At 40.9% G+C, this 17,815-nt stretch overlaps 1 protein-coding gene across 5 annotated transcripts in view; it reads left to right on the top strand.

Moving 5' to 3' along the window:
• Positions 1 to 17,815, top strand: part of KALRN (kalirin RhoGEF kinase) — a 519,314-nt gene that overhangs the window by 349,882 nt on the left and 151,617 nt on the right. For 4 of the 5 annotated variants that reach the window (XM_075093013.1, XM_075093012.1, XM_075093011.1 and 1 more), the window contains exons 17-26: positions 803 to 1,021; positions 4,410 to 4,559; positions 5,499 to 5,613; positions 8,346 to 8,461; positions 9,049 to 9,171; positions 11,664 to 11,846; positions 12,910 to 13,028; positions 14,263 to 14,329; positions 15,222 to 15,331; positions 17,129 to 17,198. In XM_075093013.1, the coding sequence (XP_074949114.1) occupies positions 803 to 1,021; positions 4,410 to 4,559; positions 5,499 to 5,613; positions 8,346 to 8,461; positions 9,049 to 9,171; positions 11,664 to 11,846; positions 12,910 to 13,028; positions 14,263 to 14,329; positions 15,222 to 15,331; positions 17,129 to 17,198 (1,272 nt within the window). The remainder of the gene's footprint in view (positions 1 to 802; positions 1,022 to 4,409; positions 4,560 to 5,498; positions 5,614 to 8,345; positions 8,462 to 9,048; positions 9,172 to 11,663; positions 11,847 to 12,909; positions 13,029 to 14,262; positions 14,330 to 15,221; positions 15,332 to 17,128; positions 17,199 to 17,815) is intronic. The other variant, XM_075093010.1, reaches the window with a different exon arrangement.

Genomic DNA, 17,815 nt, shown 5'->3' with positions numbered 1-17,815 from the left:
AAGGGCCAGGCGCTATTTTCCTCCCAGCAACCCACAGAGGAAGGTGTAACCACCACTTGGTTACTCTGAGAGGAGCTGGTGTAGGCTGGGTAATGGGGCAGATAATTCAGTCCTGCCTGTGAAGTGGCTACTGAGTAAATTGGGGAACAGTGGAGAAAATGGCTTGATTCCCCCAGCTCTGCCCTTAAAGGTAGCATAGCATAGCTCCAATATAAGTGAACTGACTTTCAAAAGTGTATCTTGTAGGGACTGATGTTTGTTCATGCCATTTAGTGAGGCATCTTCAAGTCTTCTGGGATTGGTGTTTTGTATCCTGTGGACAGGACAGTTACACACATGAGTAAAGCTGCTGATGCCAGCAAACTGCCTGGCAAGAGTCAAATTAGGGTGATTACACCCACAGTTTGCCTACTCTTTGGTGTTGATTGTGTAGGATGCAGTCAGCCCTGAGTACGGGCTGGGTAGGAGCTCAGCACAGCAGCTGCCTGCATTGGGGTTGTCAAAGTGGATCCACCAGGAACCCCATCCCAGGTTGTTGCCAAAGGGGCAGTAGCTGATCGGTGGAGCTAACCCATCTTAGCCAGTGCTTCTTTGTACCAAGCTTTAATAACATGTTGCAAATGAGGGTGAATAATTCAGACTAAAATGCTTTGCAGAAAGTAACCGTTAACTGAAGATAACTCTGAAATGTTTCACTCTCTCACATTTCCATGCTCACACCTCTACCGTACATCTACCATACACCTTTCTACCATACATCTGGCACATCTATGCAACCTCTCTTTCCTCCCCTCATACACAGTCCCTCTTTCATGCCACTTCCTTACAGAAGACACACCAGAGTGCCCTACAGGTCCAGCAGAAAGCCGAAGTGTTGCTACAGGCTGGGCATTATGATGCTGATGCTATCAGAGAGTGTGCCGAAAAGGTGGCGCTGCACTGGCAGCAGCTGATGCTGAAGATGGAGGACAGGCTCAAACTTGTCAATGCCTCGGTGGCCTTCTATAAAACCTCTGAGCAGGTGAGCTGAACAGTATCATACCTGTATCATAGCATATTGCTACAGCCTGGGATTTAGCTCCCAGTGTATAGTGCAAAGGTCTTGCCTCTCACCAAGATCAGCAATGCAGGCTCTGAACTCTTCCAGAGTGTCAAACTGTTCCAAATACCTGCTCTGCACTAAGGAGCAGTGCTCGTTCTTCTCCATTTCCCCTGCGTAATCCCCAGCATAGGAAGAATGGGGGTTCAGACAGCCCTGCTTGTCCTTAAAAGCTGCCCTTTGTCTTTTTACATGTTATTCTTTTAACATCCTTTTATATTTTTGTCTATCTTCATCCACACATTAGGTGCATATAAACCTTTATGCACCTGAATAGGGCCAGTGTTGAGCCCTCAGGTGACTCCCAGCTGGTAAACACCTATGTGAGTGCACTCCATGATGTAGCAGCACCAGTAGGTGTGGGTTTTCTGCTCTGACCCTGAGTGCAGAGGGTCTTCTGCCAGCAAGGGATCTCACAGAATTGGCAAAATTAACTGAAAGGACATTTGCTCCATTGGTATAGCAATGCTGAGCACACATGGAAACCAAAGTTTGAACTAGTCAAAATTGTTTCTCTGACAAGTGTTTTAACAAAAAAACCCCAAACCCAACCAAACAATAAAAGGCAGCAGTTCACAATGACATTCATCTTAAAGTTTTCAGTGAAGCAATGTAGTTCTGGAAGGTTTTGGGGTTGGTTGCTTTTTTGGTGTTGTGTTGTGTTTTGTTTTGTTTGTTTAATTGTCCCCTTTCCAACAGGAAGAATTTCTGAAATCCCACCATTTATTTTCAAGGTCCCATGATATCAGAGTTAATTTTGAGGAAGATAAATCTGCTTATCATTGAGAACTGCTTGCAATTAATTACTTGTTACTTTGTGAGGAGTACAAGCCAGTGTTTTCACTAGTATTTAAACACCACCATGCTGAAGAAGATGCCAAGATATGAAGGGATTTATCTTAAATCCATCTGCAACACAGATAATTACAGCAGTAACTGTTATATGTTGACACAACTTTACTTCATTCATCCCTTGCACAAGCAAGTGCCATTTATACTGTAGTCAGTGAGAATTAGTGTTACGCTGTGGATACTCAAATAGCCTTGCCTGATGTAATTTACTGTGGCCAGGCAGTTTGTGTTAGCATGGACATTGCAGGAACCTGTGGTTTTATACAAAAGGCAGCAGTGATTTCCATTAGATTTGCTATTATTATTATTATCACACAGTTAGCTCCTCAATTAGAGAACCAGACATGGGAAGCTTTTTAGCACAATTAAATATATCACTGTGGAAAGAGATTATTTTTTCTGTAACATCGAGGCTGTAGATGATCCTTGGGCCACTTTTTGGTGTAATTTGTTTAATGCATTTTTAAGATCTTTTAAGATTAATTCGTTCCTTATAATAAGCGTCTTTCACTGTGAAGAGTTTCAAACAGATTTATAGTCCCTGATGCATTCAGGATTGAAATGAATTACTGCTGGTGGAGGATTGTGAGAAATGAAAACCATTGAGGGATTCATTAATGTTTTAGACGGTCAAATGTGCTGGCCAAAATATCCATAGCCAGTAATTTATCAAATCAGTCTCTCTTGCTGTTTCCAAGTCATAGACAAGCACACTGCAGTGCCCACCAGTTCATCCATTAGTTGTGTCTATTCAGCAAATGTTTAGGGCAAAGATCATTCAGGCTTTGAATGCTCATAAACTCACTGCTGCATGTAGTCTGTGATCTTTTCTTGGGCTGCACAACTGAGCTACAGTCCTTAACACTCTGCTCCCTGTCCTGATGACAGTGGATTGAGTAATTTACCGGATACTGAATTCTCCAAGCATCTAGAAAAAGCAGCTAGAAGGGTGGAGAGACTGTCACAACTAGCCAAACTTTTTCATGCCTGTCTTCCCTAAGCATACTATGTTCTTGATTTAACTGGTGGAGTCCTGGCTTTCCAATAGCCCTGTTTCTCTCTGTCTTCATTGACAGCCCACCGTATTTTAATTTCTCTCATTGTCTTAACAGAGAGATGATATTTGCATGTGGAGGGACCATCCTTTTTGAAAAGATGTCGACTGCCTGGGGTCCACATCTACTTTAATTTTTTAAGTCATCAAAGTCCAATAGAGTACCAAAATTTTTAAGAACTAAAAAGTAAAATGGAAATGCTTTTTTGTGTCTGAATAACATGGAGCATCTGCTCTTTGATAAATATTTGATGGTGAATGCTGGTTTGCATCCATGCAAGAAGATGATTTCAGATTTCTAAGTGCATGAAGTCCTTGAACAGCCTGGCAGCAGAGTACATTGATCAGTTCACCTCCGTTCACCAGTTTTAAAAACAGAGTTTGATGTGTTCATGAATGGAGTTATATGAAAATGGCCTGCGATAGCCAGGAGGATTGGTGGGTGATGCTGGAGTCTCTTCCAGACTATGCTCTTGAGCATGTAGGGTCCTCTGATTTATAACTGTGTTCAAATAAAAGTTGGAAGAGTGAGTGAGAAAACGGTGAACATGTTTAGCTGCACCCCCAGCAATAACTGACTGGATCTTGAGTAATCTCAGCAGTGGAGTGTGTAGGGAGAGCCCTGTGAGAGAAAAGAGGAAAGTTCCAAATGGTCCTGAAAACTTTTGCCATTTTTTCAGTGTCTGCACAGGCCACTAAGACTCATTCTCAGGATCTGCAACAGAGAAGACTCAGCCTTGTCCAAGGGCACTGAACACACAGTTTCCAGACCTTGTTGGTTTATTTACCTCATTTCCATTATTCCACCAAGATAGAAGATACTTGTGTAAGCCCTGACAGTGGAACACCTGCATCCACCTAGGTTGCACACTGATTTTATGTCTGTTGGTTTCCATCAGTCTTTACAAAAGCTGTACAGGGAGCAACTAACATGCAGCTGAAGAGAATTAGCTCCAGCTTCAGACTTTGTTTCAGGAAAGTATTTAAGCATGTGTTTTTCTTTAAGTATGTGCTAAGTCCCATGACTTCAGTGGGATTTAAACACATCTAAAGCACGGTTACGGAATAGGGATTGTTTCCTGATGATCCACTGGGACCAACACTGACCCCTGCCTTGATTCAGCCTTTTTAGCTTCCCCCCGATTATCTATTAGAAGAGAAGAAGGATTTATCACCCTGAAATCAGGTGAATTACATCCCAAATGGTAGGGATCCCTACGGGCAAGAAGAACTGCTAGATTGTTCTGTCCAGGGCCTGCTTCATACCCAGTTATCCTCCATGCCATGGTCCATAGTCCAAAACATTTAGATTTGAAATGTTATTGGTCACAGACTTTACCTGAACATGTTCCTCCTGATTATGATTGTAGATAACTGAATTGTTGTGCTATGGGCATGTTTCAGGTGTGCAGCGTATTAGAGAGTTTGGAGCAGGAATACAGACGAGATGAAGACTGGTGTGGAGGTCGAGATAAACTTGGACCGTCAGCTGAGATAGACCATGTCATCCCTCTGATCAGCAAACATCTGGAACAGAAGGAGGCTTTTCTCAAGGTCTCAGTTCTCTAATAAATCAGGGAAACTCCCCATTAAGTAGGCAATTTAGAGCAGTGTTGGTGAGTTTAAGAGGAGGCACTGAGGTGTAATTCCAGTTCAGCTATTGGGTGGCTGTATAAGCCCTAGGCCAGTTTCACACTGTTATTGTAGATGTAATAAGTATTATCATCAGTGCATATCTAAGAGACATGTCATCAGGACTAATTAAGTGGTATTTGCATTGCACTTGGAGGATGCTAGTTGTTGTGCTGGTTCAAAGTTCAAATTCTCAAACGTGCATATCATGAGCATTATATATACAGGTAGTTACAGCATTTTGGTGTTGCTTATACAAACCATCCAGCATTTCAAATTCTGTCCTCCAAGGCAATAACTGAAGAACTGCTAACAACTGAAGCAATTGTGTATCTGCAGGGCAGCACCAGGGTGGAGGTTTCCTCCTGCCTTCCAGGTGCTGCTTTGTACGAACTGTGGAGATGACAGGCTGGCAAGTCAATTGACAGCCAGCCTCCCACCTTCCACTAAAACTGATATATAACATGAAACTACACTTGCAGGCAAGGCTTAAGAAATTATGCCTCCAGAATGTTTTGGGTTTTTTTTGAAACAATGAGTACTTTCCTTGAGAGATGGGTTAGCTTTGGTTAGATTGAAAATCTGTGATGTACTAGCTCTTTACAACCAGTTAGTTTATTATTGTCGTTAATTTGCCTTAATACATAAAATCAGCCACTATATTCAAAATTACTTGTGTTTTAATATATTTATGAGGTTGTTAGTTTATTGGCTGAGTTTGTTGACTCTTTGCTGAAGCTCTCATCTTCCCATATGAAAGAGAACAACTCCCTGCAAAATAAGCAGAGAACTTCTTTGGGTCCCCTTTGCTTTCTTTGCTCATCTTTACTGATTCTTTTTTGTGGGGGATGGTTTTCCTAGGCCTGTACGCTGGCACGAAGGAATGCTGAGGTATTCCTCAAGTACATCCACCGGAACAATGTCAGCATGCCTGGAGTAGCAAGCCATACAAGGGGGCCCGAGCAACAAGTGAAAGGTGGGTGCACTGGTGCAATGACAGTATTGAAGTTTTTGTTTGCTTTCCCCTCTACTGTGTGGTCACCCTAAAGTTTGTGAGCATGCTGAGAAGGCACCTTAAGTTTTGCCATCTGCTGTCACTAAAAGGATGCATATCCCTGACACCTTTAGCAATGGTAGTGAGGCCTCTCAGAAAGTGATCCCTCCTCTGCTAGCTATGAGTTCTTACACAGAACTCTACTGTTGCAAGTGGGGGGAGTGGAAAATAGGAACAGGGTTTGAAACATGGGCTCTGTCTGGCTTCTTTTGTCAGGAGAGTCCATGGAAGTGGCACTGTGCCATCCTGCATCATGTAGGTTGTTAGCTGAGATGATCAGACACTATTTTGCCTTAATATCTAAAAATACATAAACAAATAAGCATGTGTCAAATACAAGGTCTGGATGCATCCTGTTGCTGCTGAGCGGTGGAAAAAAATGAACCCCAAACTTCTTTGTCCCTAGGATGGATCTGCTTTTTTTTTTCTTTTGTCTCTGGAATCCTGTTTGATGTCCTACAACATCAAAAAATGGCTGTCAAAAGTAACTGCCTGTAGTTACTTTCCTTTGGTCAAAAGAGCACCGTTTACAACCAGATGATACATCTGAGCTGTTTGAAATGTTTCACTCCTCTGCTTAACTAAACAGTTGTTAATCTGTGCCTAGCAATGCTGCAACATACCGATAAGAATGAGCAAAGTGATTCTGCAGAAATAAACTATTATCTGTGATTATTGGCATTCTTACAAGCTGCAGAAAGATACAGGTTAAAAGCAGTGTAGTCATTATAAATGTGGGAGAGATGGGAACTTCGGTTATACACAGAAGATTAAAATGGTGCTACTGAAGAGAATATTTCCTTCCTTTCCTTCAACACCAGTTCTTCAATGCTAGCATGACTTTGTTCAATTTTTCCCTGCTACTGTGTCAAATGCTTGCTGTTGTTGTAGACTTTTGTTCCCTACAGTTGAGAATCACAGGAAAATTAATTAAATCCTGACTCAGCAAGCCCTTAAATATGCACCAGATAGAAGCTCGTGAGTGTTCCTCACTGAGCTTGTTTGAAATCACTCACTTAGGTAGAAATCAGCTTGTATGTTATTCTTTTTCTAAGCCAAACATGTAATTCTTATGCTTGGTGAGTCTATCCACAGAAGATCTTTGAAGTGGACACTTTAGTTCAGAATAAAAGCACCATTTAGTAGGAAACTTATTGTGCTTCCAAAGCAAAGTCATTAATATACAACAAAATTAACTTTATTTGGCATAAACTGTTTATGCAGAGACCTGATGGAGCACCCATGACAAACTTCAAGTTAATTTTGTCATTCAAAGTTCCCTCAGCAGGGACTGGACTAGGTTTGCAATTAACTTATTACAATTTTTTTTACTATAATCAGCGTCACACTTGTAATGGGGAGGGATACATCCAAATCTGTTTGCTGCCACCAGCGTTGATACATAAGCAATGAATATCAGTACATTCAGAAAGGACTTAGGGCAAGAGAGGTTATTAACAGGTGTTGTAAATGATTGTAACTCACTGTAAGTGGTTGAGAAGCCAGACTCAATGTTTTAATATAAAAGTGTGGCTGCTACCTGGGCTGCATGTGCCTAAGCACCCTCTAGTGGATGCTCTACTTTGAGGATAAGGGCAGGAGGTCTGCCTTGCCTTACCTGCCAAGGTAGCTACTTGAGCGCCGTACCCAGATATGGCTGGGATGAGCCACGCTGCTGCCAGCCTCACATGACTTAGCTCAGTTTAGTTAGAAAAGCTCAGGTTTAACTAAGGTTTATGTCAGTTACATAGTGTAAATCTCTTGCACTGTCTCTGCGTGTAATCTTTTCATTAAACCCATGGCACTTTTTAAAGAGTTAAATCATGACCTTTTATCAAGTTGATACAGTCTGACTGAGCACTCAGGTTTTGAAGGAGAACATGTATGTTCTAGACTCCAAGGAGTAGCAGGTGTCCTGCCAGCCTCTTCCTGAATCTGGGTGCCTGTCACATCACCATCACACAGAAAACAGTTTAGACGACCAATACCAGGCCTCAACCCAAAATCGTAGCCCAGCAATAACTGCACAGGGAGCAGCACACAGAGGGCTGTCAGGCAGTACAGCTGTATAAGAAGCCTTACTAGGTACGTCAAACTGGCGGCTCAGGTCTGCCTTAAATTCAGTCATGACCAGAGCTCTGTATGGGAGAGTAGGCTTTGGTGCTGGGTGCCACGTGCTGGGTAGCCTGTGGCCAAAGCAAACAGATAAGGAAGTAAAAGGGCAATTTATCCTATGTCAACGAGTAAGAGAGTCCTGAAATAAGCAACAGAAGAGAACGAAAGACTAGAAATCATGTACACCAGTGTATTTACTGGAGTAAATCCCACACTCTGTTCTAGCATCTTCTCCTTTACCAGATAATCCTGCAATTGCACTTTTTTTGAGGGTTTTTTGGGGCGTTTTTTTTTGGTTTTGTTTTGGGTTTTTTTGTTCGTTGGTTGGGTTGTGGGGGTTTTGGGTTTTGTTTGTTTGTTTTTGTGGGGGTTTTGGCAGTACCTTTGAATCAATGCTTGTTTTTAAGAAGTACAATCTCAGGGGTTCTGCTCTTGGCAGTGCAGTCCAGGCAGAGTGACTAAATTTGGCTTTTTATGGCTTATTTCTATATACACTCACAGAATCACTAATCATGCAGACATTTTCCATTGCCCTACAGCCATTCTGAGTGAGCTGCTGCAGAGGGAGAACCGGGTCCTTCACTTCTGGACCCTGAAGAAGCGGAGATTAGATCAGTGCCAACAATATGTTGTCTTTGAGCGCAGTGCCAAGCAGGTAGTGTAAAAACCCCATTTCGTCTTTCTGTCCTGACAGTGTGTCAATATTTCTTGTATCCGTGTAATGCTGCTTGTGTGGAGCTCCTGTTGCAATCTCAAGTTGTATTTAAAAACTGTGATGTTTGAAAATATGGCAAATGTAGATTTTTAAAGCAATTTAAGAAAATTCCAAAACCCAACTACAAAACTCAATATTTTTGCCAGATCAGATTAATTTCTGGATTTGTTCCTTTGTTTGAAAATAAATATAAGGGTAAACTTGTTTTATTGAGCTATTGCTGAAAACTGCTTTCCCCAAGTGCAGATTTATCTGTATATCGGTAGAATTCCCTGTATATAGAATTCTACCTGTATATAGGTAGAATTTTCTCCTAGGAAACATACAGCGCCTTTTGTATCCTCTCCCACCTGCTTTGACTGATGTATTCTTTTTATGTGTTCCTAGAAAGCGTTTTAGTATACACAGTATTAAGTCCCAATGGATTTGATATCCTTTATTTGGCAGATTTTTTGTCAGAGGATTAGTTCTTGAAATACAAAGACTGTTTGTTTTGTTTTTCCTTTGGTTGTCTTTTACATTCACAGGCCTTAGACTGGATCCAAGAAACAGGCGAATATTACCTCTCTACTCACAGCTCCACAGGGGAATCAACAGAAGAAACTCAGGAACTCCTGAAGGAATATGGGGAATTCAGAGTACCTGCCAAGGTAAACATTGACTTTAATTATGGCACCTGCCTTCGTCTATGTTTATGATCCTGTTTCAATGCCTTAAATTTCTGTAATAATATTATCTTGATTTTTGTATTTTCCTCCTTGAGAACTGTGATCTTTCATTTTTAGCAGGACATAGGCACAAAAAGGTTTTCTGCCCTTTAGTCTGTAATGGTTATGGAGCATTTTTGTTCTGTTCAGAAGGAAGAGAAGTCAATTTGCAGACAGAGTTCACAGCAACCTAATGAGACATACCCTAACTCCATCCTCAAACAATCATACAAGAATGGTGTAGAGTAACTAATTGATCTGAACATATCCAAGGTTGTCTTCAATTCCCTGTCTTTTTCTTCTGTCATTACAACCACAATTTGTTTCATTAATTCCAGCTGCATTGATCACAGCTGATCATTTCTCTCATTAGAAATAATCTGCTGATCCCAACAACATACTGTAAATAAATGGGTTTGTAAACTCTGGGGTGGACATTTTCTAATACAAAGCTGCATTACCAAGAATCTATTAATTTATATGGAGCAATTCTGAGAAACTGGTAGGGTTTACAGAGGAATGGTGATTGGATCTGCTACAGATACATTAATTCAAACCGTAGGTAATTCACAGACAGTGAATCCACAGAGGTATTAACAGTCACTGATAAGGATCTAAATTGCGAAGTTGGACTGCAGCAAGACCATGGCTTTAGTATTATGTAGCTTCATTTCACTGTGTCCTGAAATTGATCTTCTGTAATCCTTAAATTCCTTGTTATGCTGTCCGTACTTGCGTGGGTTTGGTTCACAGGCTTTGTGGTGTTCTCATCCCCTTCCTTTTTCCTTAGCTTGCATGTTTGTGAAAATGGGAGATAACTAGCAGTAGATGGAAGTTAATTTAATCAGACAAGACCCATACAACATTCCTTTAACAGTACTCCTGACCTCTAACCACCCATAATCAGTCTGCCTGAAATCACATTCTAGTTTATAGTTTAATTTTGACCAGAATAATCCCAGTTCATCCTGAAGTTTCCAAAATGTTTCTGCTCTTGACTTAGCCTAAGACCTGTTGACCATTACTGGCTGTTCCTTATACTGGCACATCTAGTCTTGCTCCCTAGGGGTCTAGTAAATCACTTTCCTACTGCTGACCTAGAATATTGTTACTGCCACATGCAGTCTTGTAAATGCATGTCACTCCCAGGCTGATGTTATTCTCAAACTGTAACTGAAAGCCTTCCTGATCCCAATAACTTTCTGGCCAAACCAATTGTTTGGAAAAGTAAGAACACCAGTAGCTTTTGTTAATAAAACACCCTTTAAATATAACAGGAAGTCACATTTTTACTTCTCCATATCTAGCTTTGCTTAAGTACTCAATTTGTTAAGATGGCCTCTGATTCAGTTGTTAATTTATTTTGGTGGTGAAGTTTCTTAAATTTAGTTTTGTGTTTGAAAACTGCTAGATGTTTTCTGATCTGACATGCATTTGTCCATTTGTGGCCAGATTGCTGATAACATCAAGTATCTGATAGCATACCTCCCTTCAGGCAGAGTAGAAAGTTCTCCCCATCTCTGAAAAGCAGCTTGCCAGTACCTCTGGGGATACGACAGATTCTCCTTTTGCTTTTGAGGATTAACGTGCGCGTTACAGCTGGATTGCAATCTGTACAGTTGATATCTTAGTTTTTATAAACATTTTGTACTTGATTTGGCTCAAACACAGGGTCCAGGCACCTTCAGTTCCTAGGATAGATTTGGAATCTAAGCTAAAATTTATAACTAGCTCTTTTGTGCCAGATTTGCACAAAGTTCCTCAACATGGAAAACCGTAGTGACTAAAGGGCAGTCAGAGCCCAAGCGGAATAGAAAAGACTTCTGGAAGCTCTGGGGCTTCAGTGTATGTTTTAGAGTTCAGGCAGTTTTTAGTTTGTAATGCCCTAACTGAAACTAAAATACTGATGGGAAATTCTATAGTAGACCAGGAATTTGGATTTAAATTATGTTTGTTTCTGAAACAGAGTAGCAGTGACTCAAACTCACTTCCTGGGCTAATATGCGGTGTATTATTGACCTGCCTACACAGGTCTGCAGAACCACCTAGGTACATATTTAGAGTAACTTGGTGTATTTTATGAGGTGTGTTTTTTAAATCCTGTCTTATACTCCAAGGCTCAAAAAAAATATTTTTTTTTGTTATGGGAGGGAGGCACGTCTAACTTCCAACATGTTTTCCTTATATGTTTGTGTGTGTGTGGTTTGAAAAACTTGACTGTTTCTATCTCCTGCAGCTTCGTAAGTGTCCTTATAAAAATGTCATTCCTTTCATGTTTTACCGGGCAGTTTAAAGCATCTGATTCTGTATAAGATGAAGTACAGGCACTCTTTAATGATGTATACAAAACAGTGGGCTGCTTCTGACTGCTCTGTGAATTAAAAGCAAAGGAAATAATAATAATGCAACATAACCAAGGACCATATTTTGGGCAGCAAACGAAGGAGAAGGTGAAGCTCCTCATCCAGCTGGCTGACAGCTTTGTAGAAAAAGGACATATACACGCCACTGAAATTAGGAAGTGGGTCACCACCGTTGACAAACGCTACCGTGACTTCTCTCTCAGGATGGGGAAATACCGCTACTCCCTGGAAAAAGCCCTTGGAATCAATACAGAGGTACTGTAAGTCTGTGTCCTTCTGGGGTTTTACACCAAAGCTGAAAGTCACAGAGGCAAGTGAAAGCTATGAGTGCTGCAAGCTATCACGTGTCCATTAGAAACATTTAAAACCTAGCCAAACTCAGAACTGCTTTTGAAGAAAAAAAGTTGTTTGTGGCAGATCAGTGATATGAGGAGGAGGCACATGAAGATCAGAAAGACTTTCTAAACAAATGTTTGCACCATCTTCCAGGAGACCATATAGCTACTGGGAAGGAGGGGGAAACACACTATTTGAATAACAGTCTCTGATAATTTTAGCATAAGCCATAAATCCTGCTCCCACACCATTATTTTGAATCAAACTCAGGCTTTGACTCTAAGTTTCCATTCTCTCATCCTTTAACTAACCAAAAAATTGATCCCCAACCTCATTTCTGAGATCTTTTAGGTGAAATAGAGCAATGCTAGAGAAACAAAAATTAGAACCTCCTGCTATTCCCTGGCCACAGTATTAAGGGGGAATGCCAGAAGCAGAAACACTTAAAAACATTTCACTCAAACATCCTTCAAAATTAAGTATCAAAGAAAGAGAAATAACTTCCCTCACACCCTAAAGATACCTTAAATATCTTGTAGGGTCCCTGGTTTACACAAAGTTACTAACCACAGTCTGGAAAGGTATCTCCATGGCAGAAGGCCATTGGAATTTGGGATTATCTCTATATAGTGCCCTACTTTATCAGACTATCTATGAAGTCCCACACTAGGCAACTAATTTAGATGTGAAGGAGCAAAGTAAAATTTAGATGTTTGTCGTCGATACCTATTTGTAGATAGGAGTAACAGTGAAGACTAATAAATCTTGTAGTTGGCATTTTTTTAACTTTTCTTACTCACCCTCTCCCCTTCTTCCTTCTTACTGTTGTTCTTCTAAATCTCTTTGAATTTCCTTCTTTCTGACATTGGTATCTGTATCTTACTTTTGTCCCTTCTTATCCATTTGATCTCATGAACATGCTGCATTTTGCACAACAGTAGAGTTACAATGAATTTAAAATCTGTACTGTCACTTTTTCTAGGATAACAAGGACCTAGAACTAGATATTATTCCAGCAAGTCTTTCAGACCGGGAGGTAAAGCTGCGAGATGCGAATCATGAAGTCAATGAAGAGAAAAGAAAGTCGGCCAGAAAGAAAGAGTATGTCCCCAAATGCTCACCGTGTGCCATGACACATTATCTAAGAGTGATTCTATGATCTTTGCATGACCAGAACTGACTGACAGTCCTGTAACTCCTTCAAGCTGTAGAGCTATTGAGATAAGTCTACAGGTGTAGGGCAGAAGTTATGACTTGTAGGCTAGAGAATTTCAGAACAGAGGTTGAATTTCTTTTGGTTTTAATCAGAAGTTACTTTTGGAAAGAGAAAGCAGTGAGTCAAGTACTTTGATTAGATCCTGATGTCATGGAGGTACTCATTGTCACGATTTCTTTCTGGCTGTATGTGAAAAATAAAATGAACAGAAAAAATGAAAAGCATCTTTATATGTCTAGGTATCATCTAAACTCCAATGACAACCAGAGGAGTTAACTGGGTTTCAGTGACACAAGAGTTCACTTGAAGTTTAGGTTCAAGTTTCAGTGGGTGTAGAACTGAGAGAAGTGGAAATATTTCATAGTAGAGGAAAGATTTTGAGTGCTTATTGCATTTAAATCTAGAAACAGTCTAACTTCACAATATTTTTGTCTTAATTTCTCACTTGAGAATATTCTGGAAAGCATTTGTATGTATGATTGCTCCTGGCCCTCTGAAATTGTCACTACAGTGCATAACCTCGATAAGAAACCATCTCTGCCTTAGGGAACAGTGGTTACGCTTGGTCTGCCCATTGCACATTTTCAAAACACTGGGCATTTCAACTTTGAGATGCCCAGCCTCAGGCTCTACAAATATGGTTGTGAAGTTTCACAGCAGTCTGGATTTTCTCCAGTTGGTTACCAAGCTGTTGAAGGCTCTTCAGACTAGTGGTGTCTCCCAAATCCATGTGTATTGCCGACAAAGGTCAAGTTTCAGGGCAACTTATCATTGACTATCAGTGAAGATGCAAGTATTGTTGGTGAATCTCAGGTCCTTACTTGGGGGAAAAAAGAACTCTGACTGTTAAAGATGGGCATGTAGATAGTAAATCAGACCTCAGGGTTGCAGAAATACAACTTAACAGAATTTTACGCAGAAAGGATATTTAGAAATACAAGGAACTAGAGTATGAAGTGGTATTTCATTCATGGAGCTTAAAGGTCCAAAGTGAGGCAGCTGAAGGCTTAGAGTGGAAGTACACTGATTCATAAAGACAACAGAAGGATGTTTTGTTTTCTCTTCATTGTACAAATGCCTATAATGTCCAAAACACTTGAAATACTTTCTTTTTTTCAGATTCATTATGGCTGAGCTGCTTCAGACGGAAAAAGCTTATGTCAGGGACTTACATGAATGTTTAGAGGTAAGTTATGGCCCAGGAAGTCTCCAGTATTTTCAGGAAGGACATGGTATCCTTTGCAGTGGTGATGTTCACTGTACTGCAAGGGCTGACCTTGACAAGAGTCTGTGGGAAGATACCACCGTTGGCGGTTAGCCGCAGAGCAATGTCCTGCTGGTGGTGGGAGCAGGGTGGGCGGCAAAGGGAACTTGTCTCCCACTGGCAGAACCCTGCCTTGTGCTCCCCATGTGTGGCTGTCAATGTCTGCATGTCCAGGGACACCTGAGTGCACCTTTATTTACAAAGCTGTGCTAATCCCTGCAGAGTGAGAGCAATGTCCTGGGACTCAGTAAAAAGCACTGTATTTGCATGTTGACCTGAAATGTGTTGGTTTGTAGACTTTTTTGAATCATGGAGTGTTTTCTTAAGAATTCAGATCTATTCCTTTGGATCATCTGATGCTAGAGAAAGAGCTGGATTTGCACTGTCAAATACCTTGCCTAGCAGAGTGTTCCTGAAGGGAAAGCAGAATGTGTTTCAGTGAAATCTGTCAGCTTTCACATTCCTGCAGTTTGAAAGATATTTTGATATAACTAATGCTACTGAAGTGGCAAATCCAGCTTATCTCTCAACTGTTTCAGCCCACAGTTTTTGGACACTATCAGCTGGACAGCCAAGACAGGTGTTGTTGGCATGTTTCTGCTTTTTCCTCAGACAGCTTCTGCATGTCAGCACTATGAATTTCTCTGGAGAGCTTTCTGTGACACTGGAACATCTTTCTATTTTTTTGCTTGTTTTGTTTAATCTCAGAGTACATAGTTCCCCTGTCAGCCTGTGCATTTGACAATAAAACAGGGAGATCTATTCTTTTTCTCTGCATTTATTCACAAAGATAAGAATTGCTGATGTCTTCCAGACTTACCTTTGGGAAATGACAAGTGGAGTGGAAGAAATACCCGCAGGGATCCTTAATAAAGAACACATCATCTTTGGCAATATTCAGGAGATATATGACTTTCATAACAAGTAGGTTTTCCTAACGTTTCTGTTAATGTTTACTGAGGAAACTAAGGGCATGTGTATACCTATACATCTGTGTGGTATCTTCAGTGAACACCTACAGTACAGTGCACGTAGGAGTGTAAAGTAGTTGATCCAGATTTGCAAGATAATGTTTGATTTCTTGTTTTGTTTCTTTTACAAAAATGAATTGCATCTTAGTTTAAACTTTGGCTTCAGCCCATTAACAATGTTAAAATCATATTATACCAATGCATTGTAGTCCTATTCATACGTTCCATCTCACAGCACTGGATCTAGTCTGGAATCTTGCCTGTCAAAAGTATGATCTCTTGGAAAACCCAAGGGGAAAAAAGGAATGGTTGACATGAGCTAGGTTAATATGTAGCTTCCCTGCCACTTCTTGGAGACAGTCTATATTTACTCTGTAAATAACAGTACTCCCGTTTTTCAAGATAAGACTGTGTATCACATCAGCTTAGAGGGCTTTGTTTCCCTGCTATAGTGTGAATGCAATAGCAGTTATAAACTTAACATTTGGGGTGCTGAATCCCACAAGCTCAGTCTGAATTTCAAAGTCTGTCTTCAAGTTACGCATCAAAACCAAAGCAGTTTGAAAAACAAATCAGAAAACCCTTCCCTGTTGAAGTTCTGGGAGACTTACAGTGCTTCGGCCAGATAAATGCCACATCACATACACACAAATATGGTTCAGCAGAGACTGCCATATGCATGCTTTTGTTCAAGCAGCTTCAGAGCATATCAGAATAGTAAATTCAAACTATGTATTACATTAAAAAGGCCTTTAAGTAATAGATTGATTGACTTCCAGCCCACAAGAATTGCCCTGTCACACAGGTACATATTCGTCTCCCATTTAAAACTGTGCTGGGATGACCCAATTGCCTTTCTACTTACCCTGTCTTTGTGGTGCTATATCTTCTTTTTAGTGACTGTGACTGATGCCATCAGATTACTCTCCTTTTTGACTTTCCCTTGCTCCCAGCTAACACCCCTTCAACCCTCAGTCATGCCCCTCAGCTCCCTGCTGCTGTCATTCATCCTTTCCCTGACCCATCCTCCTCCAGCCTGCTGCTTCTGCATAATCCTTTTCCCACCAAAACTTCTAGAAATGCTAAAATAAGTTGCCCTCCCCTTGCCTCCACCAGCATCCTCCACAATCTTCTCCTTTGGCTGGTGATATTAAGGCATCCCCCAGCCTGATTCAGGGCTGGGGAAACAGAACATTCAGTTGCTTCTCCTCCTGCAACTTCTGTTTCCTCTTTCCACCCAAGTATTGTATAGGGCTCTGTCTGCAGACAGAGATGTCACTCATAGTACAAGGTGTTGGGAGAGAATTGATTACAAAAGCTGTATTTTGGGAGTTTATTACTTACCTATGAAGTGTCAAGCTTGTTTAAATTGTTGTCCTTTGCCCAGTGTGCTGAGTTTGGTGATGGAAAGCTGGCAGCTTTGGGCTTCTGTTTTTGCTCTTCCTCTGACCCACTGCACAAGACGTTTTTGAAATTCATGATCTGGTTCTTGAATACCACTTTTCAGCCCTGAATACACTGATGCCCTACTAGGGATTGCTACCTTTTCCTTTGTAGTTGAGTCAGGCATGACTGTGCTCAAAAACCAAAGCATGCCTTGGCAAGGACCCACTTTTTACATTGGCAGGACACTTGATTAGCCTTGTAATCAAGATATAAATTTTGCTTATTAGCACTGATTAACTCATTGGTCATTCTGCTTCTCCTGGGTATTTGACTGTAACTAATTACATATGTCTTCTTTTTTCAGCATTTTTCTGAAAGAACTAGAGAAATATGAACAACTACCTGAGGATGTGGGCCACTGCTTCGTCACCTGGGTAATGAGGCTGCTTCTTTTCATTCACATTAATTCCTCCAGCACAGATGGAAACAAGATGGGAATTGGTGCAATTGTTACATCCTTACTGATAAGTGAGATTAGGAGCTAATCTGGAACTACAGCTGCTTTGTCCTTCACATCTCCCAGGGTGAAAGGTTCCCTCCCTTAACTCTTCTCCTGAGCAGTGGCATGAAGGCTTTCCAGAGCCTCTCTCCTTGTCCTGCACTGACCAGCACAGCTTTTACCTCTGCTGGTTCCTGTTTAACAGGACTTTGTCAAACGACACCTATATTTAGGGGTGACATTCATTTCTTTGTGAAGGGCCCTGGGAGGACAGACATTTAAAATCTTAATATACCCTCTTTAAAGAATTTTAGTCATGCCATGAGACCCCTACAAAGGCATGAACAACTTATTTTATCAACATTTTTCTTCAGAAATTACTGTCAGATTACTGAGCCGCTATGCTTTCTCATTCCATTACCCAGTGCCAGGACAATTTCCAGCAGGACTTTGAAATCTTGGTGCTAAGAGTCTTCATGGCTGTAGGAGGCTCCAGAAATTACTGTAGCCAATTCATCTGTATGAAAGCTGTTCTCTTTTCAAAGTATTTAC

The sequence above is a fragment of the Phalacrocorax aristotelis genome, chromosome 5 (assembly GCF_949628215.1).
Source record: "Phalacrocorax aristotelis chromosome 5, bGulAri2.1, whole genome shotgun sequence".
In the NCBI taxonomy this organism is placed as follows: domain Eukaryota; kingdom Metazoa; phylum Chordata; class Aves; order Suliformes; family Phalacrocoracidae; genus Phalacrocorax; species Phalacrocorax aristotelis.
Note: the sequence above shows the minus strand (reverse complement) of the source record. Positions and strands in the feature narration are given on the sequence as shown.